Genomic DNA, 10,723 nt, shown 5'->3' on the forward strand with positions numbered 1-10,723 from the left:
TCTCTCTCTCTCTCTCTCTCTCTCTCTCTCTCTTGGATGGCTGTTCAGTCAATTGTGTTTATCTACCCCTTGATTGCTTTTTGTTTTTCATCCCACACTGCCCTCCACCAGCAAGTTCGGTGAGGTTGCTAGTTTTGTTGTCAATGACCCAACAAAACACAGGTTTCTATGGGTTACATGGTTGCTAGTTACTGGTTTCTGCTAAGCAGATATCTGTCCTGATATACATGTATGTGTGTACGTATGTGTACACATGCACACACATACATGTATATTATACATGCACACCCCCACACACATATAGATAGATTAAATACATACATGTATATATGAATGTGTATACATTTATATACATTTTGTATTTTACTGATTTCAGTCACTGAACTATGCTAAAGCATTGCCTTCTTGGATATAGTCTGACCCATGCAAGCATGGAAAAGTGGATAGTAAAAGATGATGATGACCAGTATACTCTATATTATTCTATATTATTATCCATTTAATCATGTTAAGAATTAGGTAATGGTAAAATCTGAAATCAGAGGAAATGATTTAAGGTGTGTCTTGGCAATGCTGGTAATAAAAAATCTGATGTCACAGCATAGGTCCTAATGTGGAATAATCAGTTAAAGGCTGGCGGAATGGAATAGGTTAAAAGATAGGATCAAGTAGCAGAAGAGATGGTATTTACATTCCACACCTCACCTCTACACCATCTCATTTATTGCAATTACCTCCTCTTTTTGTTCTGACTTTTTTTGTCAGTTCACTTCTTTTTCATTTCTGCTGGCTGTTATATGATCTCTCCATCAAAGAATCTATGTCTGAAATGTCAGGCTTTTCCAGTTCTCATGATAACCAACTATTTCTTAGTTTTACAAAGCATTTAATAGATTGCTTTAAACAAGTAGAAGTATAGTATATCTGTATCAATGTTCCAAGATGTGACATTTAATTCTGTGTCCTTGTTACTTAATTTCTGTGCCAGCCTGTGTAATTTGTATTTGATTCATTTGTGACATTTAAGATTTCTTGAAACTCTTCTTATTATTATTATCTAGGATGTCTGTGATGAATTATTACTGGTTGTGGCAGCCACAAGTAAACCCGAAGTGATTGATTCAGCTTTACGGCGCCCTGGCCGGTTTGACCGTGAAATAGAGGTTGGTGTGCCAACTGCAAAAGACCGACTCGATGTAAGCAGACTAATTTTGTTGCAGTTTACCAACTTCAAGACGAATTTTGTTCCCATTTTTGCACAAGTTTTTCCAATTTCTTTGATGGATTGTTAAACGAGCATAAATAAAAACACAATGTTTATCTTTCGTAAACTCCATGTCATAAAACTGAGGCGAAGCACTAGCTCTCAGGTTGCCCATTAGAGTTTAGGAAGTATTCGCTTATTTTTAAAATTAAGTGGCCGAGCAGATATGACCTTTGCTTGTTTTTTCATGAGTGATAGGTTCAAATCAGTTGTAGGCATTTTATTGTGCTTCCTTCTTGATGGAGCACTTTGTTCTTCATTACCCCATTTTAGTACAGGATAGGTATTGGATTATCTGGGAATGCTACTTGTGATAATTACTTGACTGCCAATATGGTGTTAGGTATGACTAAACAAATATATAGTCTCATTATCCATATTTATTTACTCTCTGTTTTTTAAAATACTAAGTTGAAGATGAAGTTCACACGCCATGTTAAAATAAAGATATTTTATGCAAGAATTTATTCAAAAACAACAACAACTGTTCTTTAAAATAAAGACCATAATTTTCCACAACAATCTGCCAATGATCTGCAAGCTTTTGGATTTGGTCAAACTACCAACCCTTTGGCTTTGAATCAAAAAATTCTTGACAGGCTTCTTCAACTTCATTGAATGACTCAAATTGGCAACCTTTCATAAAGTGCTGCATTGATTGGAATAGACCATAGTCAGATGGAGCAACGTCTGAACTATAGGCTGGATGTGGCAGAACTTCCACACCATCCAACTCTTCAATCTTGTTGCTGGTTTTTCTGGTGGTGTGCAGCTTTGCATTGACATGTTGAAACAAAGCGCATTTTCAATGAACACAGTGAGTCACCATTGAACATGACATGAACCGAATGAACACACACACCACAAAAATATATAAAAAAGCATTATTTTAACACGGTGCACAAACTTCTCCTCAACCTAAGATATATTATATATATATATATTTTTATATATGTATATATACATTTATATACACATACATACATACATATTATTTGTTAATGAATCATTTACTGGGTGAATGCAATGAATACAAGTCAAGGTTAGCAACAGGAAGTGCATCTGACTGTGAAAGAATTCCTCAATATTATGTATTTGTCTAATCCAAGTGAGCATGAAAAACAAATGTAAAATTAATGAAGGAATATTTGGTGGATGAAATGTTTGATAGAAAAGGCACATATAATTTTTTAAATATAAATATTCATGAGCTACAACATGCATTTTTAAAACTATATTCATGAATAAAATTAATACATAGCTACACAATACTATTCACTCAAGTAGATTAATTAATCTCTGTTGAAGGCTTTTATTGAGTCTTTGTTTTTGCAGTTAATATTTTAAAATCTGCTTGATAGGAATGTTAAAGTGGTTTGAGGAAAAATAGCACTGAAATCCAATATTGGATCTCATTTCAATACTCGTGACTCAGAAGCTGCAGTTTGGCCACCACCATTGTTACGGAAGTTGTTTTAACAACTTGGAATGAACATTGAACCAACCAGTTTTGTTGTTATTTAACAATTCACTAGGATTTGCTAACCTCTTAATAGGTGCAGGTGTAGCTGTGTGGTTAAGAAGCTTGTTTTCCAACCACATGGTTTCAGACTCAGTCACATTTTCTGCTATAGCCCTGGGGTGACCAAAGCCTTGTCAAGCGATTTGGTAGATAGAAACTGAAAGAAGCCTGTCATGTGCATGTGTGTGCTTATATGTATGTTTGTATGTGTGTATGTATGTTAGTGTCTCCTTAGCTTGACATCACTTGATAGTTATAAACAAGTATCAATATATGTTGTGTCATTTCCATGAAAACATTTTGGTCATAGGTTGTAATGACCTTACTTGGAAAGTGGTGAAGGTTGGTGACAAAAAGGGCATCTGGTTGTATAAAAATCTGCCTCCACAAATTCCATCTGACCCATGCAAACATAGAAAAATGGATGTTAAAATGATAATGATGAGAATAAGTAAATGTAGTAGTGGTAGTAGTAGTAGCAGCAGTTGTTGCTTACCCTCAGATTCATTATGTTCTTTTAAACCTATAATCAAAAGTATTCCAGGTATGACCACTCCGTGTGTATTTTTTCTCAGGCTGGAGACTTTGTTATTTAATGTATGCTTTTTATTTTGTTCAGACAATAGGATGTGATTTGAGGTAGATTTGGCAGGTATTTCTAGCTGTTGAATGACCACATGGAGGATTTTGCATTGACTTGTAGTAGTAGTAGTAGTAGCAGCAGCAGGAGTAGTAGTGATGGTTGTAGTTGCAGCAGCATTAGTAGTAATAACAGGTTATGAGATGTTTTAACACGGCTATTTTAGCACCATTTGAGCGTAATCGTTACCTGCGTTGCCTTCTAGCACTTGTGCTGGTGGCATGTTAGAAAATCATTCGAGCGAGGTCATTGCCAGTGCCGCTGGACTGGCTCCCGTGCAGGTGGCACGTAAAAAACACCTTTTTGAGCGTGGCCGTTGCCAGTACCGCGTGACTGGCCCATGTGCCGGTTGCACGTAAAAGCACCCACTACACTCTCGGAGTGGTTGGTGTTAGGAAGGGCATCCAGCTGTAGAATCTCTGCTTGATCAGATTGGAGCCTGATGCAGCCTTCTGGCTTGCCAGTCCTCAGTCAAATCGTCCAATCCATGCTAGCATGGAAAGCGGACATTAAACGATGATGATGATGATTATGGCATCACTGATTCAATGCTGACTTATTTGACAACAGACATTTTAATGTTTCTCTTGTTCTCTCTTTACATGAATGAATAGAGGGAAAGTGTTTATGTCAGTCATGTTCAATTGATAAATTATATTCACTCTCTCTTTCTTGCTCTGTCTCTCTCTGTATGTGCATATTTGTGAGTCTGTGTGCTTACATCCAGTGCCAAAACTGGCTGAATGTCCAGTCAGCTGTGCAAGATGGTCAGTGTCCAAACAGTTGTGCCTGATCATCTCATTCTAAAAATCGCAGTAGCTGTAATAGTAGATGCAATGATAGTGGTCCATATAATGCAGCGTCAGCAGTAATTTAAAAAATTTCCATTATCTTTACTTGTTTATAATTCTAACAGATTCTGAAAAAGCTGCTGAAGAATATTCCCAACACTGTCACTGAAGCAGAAGTCAAAGACATAGCTGATGCTGCCCATGGTTTTGTTGGGGCTGACCTCTCAGCAATTTGCAAAGAAGGTCGGTTGTGAGTTATTACAGTATCCCTATGATGTCATTGATATTTAGGGACAACACTAGTGTCTGTTATATCAGATTCCCTTTTTTTTTTACCTTGGATAATGTCTGTAGAATGGAGAGGGGAAACTTGCATGCTTGGGCGACTGCTACTTATCACCATCGTCATAATTGTCAGTGTCATTGTTTTAACGTCCACTTTTCTATGCTTGCATGGGTCAGACGGAATTCATCAAAGCAAATTTTCCTATTATTGACCCTCACCTGTTTCTAAGTGAGGTTATATGGGCCTCATGGCTGGACATGTTTTTATTGCAGATTGGAACTGAAGGACATCATTTCTATGACTGATGCTCATTTACAAATCTCATGCAATGTCTGGACAAGGGGACACAGACACACATTAACACACTTAACACACACATACAATGAGTTAGTATTAAATATATTTACATATATATATATACAATGCACTTGTGCTGGTACCATGTAAAATGCACTTGTGCTGGTACCATGTAAAATACACTTGTGCTGGTGCCACATAAATGGCACTCATGTCGGTGCCATGTAAAATGCACTTGTACTGGTGCTACATAAATGCACCTGTGCCATTGGCACGTAAAAAGCACCGAGCACATTCTGTAAAGTGGTTGGCATTAGGAAGGGCATCTAGTTATAGAAACCATGCCAAAACAGACAATTGGAGCTTGGACAGCTCTCTGGCTGGCCAGCTTCTGTTAAACCATCCAACCCATTCCAGCATGGAAAATGGACATTAAACAATAATGATAATGATGGTGTAGGGGTTGCTTCCTAACCATGTGGTTTCAGTTTCAGTCCCACTGCACAACACTTTGGACAAGCCTCTTCTTCTATAACCTCAGGCTGATTGCCTTGTGAATGGATTTAGTAGATAGAAACTAAAAGAAGCCTGTCATATGTATGTGTGTGGGTGGGTGCTTGTGGGTATCCTTGTCTTGACATCATCTGATGGTTGCAATTGAGCATGAACATCATACATATGGTGTTCATTTCCAGTCTTCCATGAAAATCATGTTTGGCCTTGGAGAAATATTACCTTGCTAAGAAACAGGTGAGGGTTGGTGACTGGAAGGGCATCTAGGCATAAAAGATCTGCCTGAACACATTTCATTTTACCCATGCAAGCATGGAAAAGTAGACATTAAATGATGATAATGATGATGAATTACTAGCAATCTTCCCTAACATTAGCCATTTAAATCTGCAATAATGTCTGCTACATGTTTTGTCAGTTAGGTAGTTAAAAGACAAGGCAAAACTTTCAGGTGAGTAATGGCTAGCTCATTACTCCAACTTCACAGCTATTGTTTTTATGTGTTGATGTATTACTTTAAAAGTAAATGTATCTGTGGGAAAATCAGCCACTTACATTGTAACACAATGGCCAGGAAGTTCCACTGACTTAGCAACTTGAATATTTATCATCAAAATTTCCAAATCATAAGCTGTGTGTGTGTGTGTGTGCGCATGCGCATTTTGACATTCAGATATGAGAGAAAGATTACTCACTACAAGGATAGTTTATTTACGCATTCATCTATTTACTATACTCCTAAAATTAGATGCATATATGTTTGCAGGTGTGGCTGTGTGGTAAGAAGTTTGCTTTTCAATCCTGTGGTCTTGGGTTCAGTCCCACTGCAGAGCAAGCACCTTCAGCATGTGCCTTCCTTGTAAGTGAATTTGGTAGATGGAAACTGGGGAAGCTCATTGTGTGTGTGTGTTTATGTTGGTCTTCTACCACCACCATTTGACAATAGGTATTGATTTGTTTACATCCTCATGGCAAAAAGAAACAGAATAAAAACCAGGCTTAAAAATAAGTATTGGGGGCAATTTATTTGACTAAACCTTTCATTGTGGTACTCCAGCCTGGTCACAATCCAATGACTGAAACAAATACAAGATAAAAGATATCTGTGTGAGTATATACCGTGATTCTCTGTATATCTTGTGAGACTATAGATCTGCACTTGGAAAGTTCCTTTGTGAGGCACAAGCCTGATATATCTGTGTGTGTGTGTGTGTGTGCTAGGATATTACTATGAACTCAGTAAAAAATGTCCTGCGTTCATGCCAGACTGTAATAAACTGATATATGTCTCTTTTTTTTTTTTAACACAGCTAGTCTAAAAGCCCTGAGAACAGGAAACCATTCCAGTGTACGGCTGACTGTAAGTCATTTGATACATGGCTTGAATGTCACCAATCCAAGTGCCATGAGAGAAGTTCTACTTGAAGTACCCAAGGTTGGAGATTTCTAATTATATTTGTGTTATCATTGTTGTCATCATCATCATCATCATCACCAGTACAAACACTTTTTATTATTATTATTATTATTATTATTATTATCATTATTATTATTATTATTATTATTATTATTATTATTATTATTATTATTATTATTATTATTATTATTATTATTATTATTATTATTATTATTATTATTATTATTATTATTATTATTAGGGTGGCCAGCTGGCAGAATCGTTTGCATGCTGAATGCTTTGTAGCATTTTGTCTGTGTTCATGTTTGAGGTTCAAATGCCGCTGGGCTCGACTTTGCTGTTCATCCTTTTGGGGTCGATAAAATAAGTACCAGTTGGTCCTATGGAAAAGTAGATGTGGATGAACAATGATGTAGTGTTTGAGTTAATGCATTATTTATTCTAGTTGCTGTTTGTATACTGTAGCATGTATTGCTTAGATTAATGTATGTATTTCCATTATAGTAATGTATGGGAGCAGTACGTTTGGTAGAATTGTTAGAGCATCAGAAAAATGCCTTGCAGTGTTTGATTTAGCTCTGTATATCTTGAGTTCAAATCCTACCAAGGTCAAATTTCCTTTTCATTCTTTAAGTGGAAGACAATAAAATAAAGTACCAGTCAAGTACTGGGGTCAATGTACCCCTTTGTCCTTATATAACTAGCCTTGTAACTAAATTAGGAACAGTGATATTTAGGTTTATGTGTAGTTCTGTTGACATGTGTCATTCAGATAGTGTGTGTTTAGCAAATCTACTTGAAGTGTTGTTGTAATATATATATATATATTGTTTGGGTCACTCTAGGTTCACTGGTCAGATATTGGCGGCCAGTATGATATCAAACAGAAACTGAAGCAAGCGATTGAATGGCCTTTGAAACACCCTGAAGTATTTACCAATATGGGCATTGAACCAAGTAAAGGGATACTTCTCTATGGACCTCCTGGTTGCTCCAAGACTATGATTGCTAAGGCCCTGGCTACAGAGAGCGGACTGAATTTTATTGCGATCAAGGTATGTATTCCGACTCACAAATTTGCATACACACATAGTAAAAACACGTACATAAAACAGACACTAATGAACGAATGGAGCATCTATGAAGTTGCTTGATGTAGCAACCAAATGTAGATTTGTCTTTACAAAGAATGGAAACTTTGCATAATGTGGTTCTGTTTCTATGAAAAGATGATATATAGTCACAGCTGGAATGCTTTTGATTACAGGTCCTCTCAATCAGGATTGATCTGATGACTAAATAGCAACAAGAACACAAGCTCTTACAGAATGAAATATTCACATGTACTGGAAAGAGGAGCTAAGTTGTAATTGTTTGGCCACTCCAGCCAAAAGCATTCAAGCTGTGACCATCTCATCATTTATTTAGATGTAATGTGAGTAGCACTGCATTATCCATTGAGTTTCTTGTTAGAAGTATAGGATGTGATATTTGAGAGAGGTTTGCTGGATTATGTACATACACTTTGAAACATGTATATTACATTCCTGGAGTGGTTGGCATTAGGAAGGGCATCCAGCTGTAGAAACCATGCCAAATCAGACTGGAACTTGGTGCAGCTCTCCAGTTCATCAGCTCCAGTCAAACTGTCTAACCCATGCCAGCATGGAGAGCGGACATTAAATGATGATGATGATGCATGCTTGAATATACCTATATACATGCAGAAACACTTATATATCTATACATTTATGAGGGTTGGCATTAAGAAGAGGCCTGGTCTTTGAAGATTCTGCCTTGGTGAATCTTGTCTGATCCTTACAAACATGGAAAAGTAGACATTAAATCAATGACGATGTGTGTGTGTTTGTGCTTGTGTATCATGCTGTAAAACAATGTATCAACTTTGCATTCCTTTATGCCAAAAGTTAACGTATCCATTTAATAACTGGAAATTCAAATAAATAACGGTGGTAATATAATCAACTGAAACTTTTGAAGTTTGTGCTTCAACATGATCCAATCACACATGACTAACAGAAATCTTTAAAGGAAATGAATATTTGTTTTCTTATTTTTAAGGGGCCTGAGTTGTTTAATAAATGGGTTGGAGAAAGTGAAAAGGCTGTACGTGAAGTGTTCCGCAAGGCCAGAGCTGCAGCCCCTGCTATAATTTTCTTTGATGAAATCGATGCCTTGGCTATACAACGAGGAAGGTATGTAGTTTTTAGCAGCACTCTCTACCTTTTCACTCTCACTCTCTCTCTCTCTCACTGTCTGTCTGTCTCTTTTTGTCACTGTCTTGTTCTCTCTCTTATTTTGTATGTTTCTCTCTATCCTTCTTTCTATCTTTTACTTTCTGTCTCTTTCTCCAAAGATAAATCCAAAAGAACAGTGACTGTCATACTCTGACTTTTTTTTGTACCTTGCCTGTCTCTTTTGTGATCACTACCAAACTTTACAGGCATAGAGAAATAAACTACACAGTGGAGAGAGTATATGTTCAGATCATCACACTGCACTGTATACCATTTACTACTGCATGCTGCAGTGTGTTTCATAACTGGAACAATAATAGACTTGTAGATATTACTTCGCTGACTGCCTGTCTGCTACAAATCTGCTTGATGAGAATCGACCTGAGCTAAACAGCATCACCATCTCTGTCTCCCCAACCTTTCTCATTCACTCTATCTCGGATAGATAGATTACACTGTACAACAAAATTTTTATTTCTCTTTTGTCTTTGGTCAGTAAATGTTATTTCCTGTATATATGTATGCAAGGAAAATTAGAGGCAGATCGGTTGAAGACATGGCAAAAAGACTGTGTGGGAAGACTTGACTGAGATAGGCGTCACTTAGGAAGAAGAGTGCAGAATGGTACTTCTTGAAGAACTCTCATTGCCTGATGCTCTTTGAGCAAATGGAGATGACATCAACATCATCAGTGGAGATTAATATTATTGTTTATTTGTTTGTTCATATTTTAGCTCGTCTGGTGGCAGTAATGTAGAGGACAGGGTTCTAGCCCAACTGCTGACTGAAATTGATGGTGTGGAGAAACTGCAAGATGTCACTATTGTTGCTGCCACTAATAGACCTGATATGATAGATGAGGTAACAAAACAATATGTATATCCACATGTGTATTTATATATTTTTATCAGTCGTTCATGTTATGCGATTTTTTTTTGTGTTCTTTGTTAATATGAGTTTGCTGAATGTAAAAAACACACACATATACATACAAACACGCACACACAGACACATGAATATGCAGAATACATATACATATATACATACATACATACAGACACACACACATACATGCATACATACATATATGCATACACACATACATGTGGACACACACATTCATACATATATGCATACACAAGCACACATGCACAAACAGACAAAAAAGAACGCAGCTCCAATAACAGACAGAGTCAACATCCATTGACAAGGTTGCAACAGGCAACAAAAATTTTGGAAGAAAAAATATAAATAATAAATTAGTGGAAATCAAACCAGTGAGTGTATTAGATAAGGCATTAAGACAATATGACTCTCCCCAGACACAACCCAATTTACTGAGGTATTGTTTTACAGCTGAATGGCCTTCTTATCTCTTACCTGTTACTCAAGTAAGGGCTCTCTTATTTCACACATCATCAAAGACATGAAGTGAGCAAACAATTCCTTGATAGGAAAAGCAACAACATCACTGTTCAAAACTCATGACTTTCATGGAGCACAAATGTAAAAACATGCACACACAACAAGCTTCTTTCAGTTTCCATCTATCAGATCCACTCTCATGGCTTTGGTCAGCCTGGGGACTATAGTAACAGCCTTGTGAATAAATTTGGTATCATGAGTGTGTTTGTGTAATATATGTGGCTTCAGTACTCTGATTACTTGTTAAATGTTGTGCTTCATTTCCTGGAGTGTTTGGGGGTGGGGTGGGGTGGGTTTGATGGCTTGCTAA

At 37.0% G+C, this 10,723-nt stretch overlaps 1 protein-coding gene across 3 annotated transcripts in view; it reads left to right on the plus strand.

The window, feature by feature from the left end:
• LOC106874188 (ribosome biogenesis protein SPATA5) overlaps positions 1-10,723 on the plus strand; it is a 32,166-nt gene that overhangs the window by 18,835 nt on the left and 2,608 nt on the right. For all 3 annotated transcript variants that reach the window (XM_014921843.2, XM_052972446.1, XM_014921844.2), the window contains 6 exons: positions 1,062-1,196; positions 4,343-4,460; positions 6,624-6,748; positions 7,576-7,785; positions 8,813-8,946; positions 9,723-9,849. In XM_014921843.2, the coding sequence (XP_014777329.1) occupies positions 1,062-1,196; positions 4,343-4,460; positions 6,624-6,748; positions 7,576-7,785; positions 8,813-8,946; positions 9,723-9,849 (849 nt within the window). The remainder of the gene's footprint in view (positions 1-1,061; positions 1,197-4,342; positions 4,461-6,623; positions 6,749-7,575; positions 7,786-8,812; positions 8,947-9,722; positions 9,850-10,723) is intronic.

This window comes from Octopus bimaculoides, chromosome 13 (genome assembly GCF_001194135.2).
Source record: "Octopus bimaculoides isolate UCB-OBI-ISO-001 chromosome 13, ASM119413v2, whole genome shotgun sequence".
In the NCBI taxonomy this organism is placed as follows: Eukaryota; Metazoa; Mollusca; class Cephalopoda; order Octopoda; family Octopodidae; genus Octopus; species Octopus bimaculoides.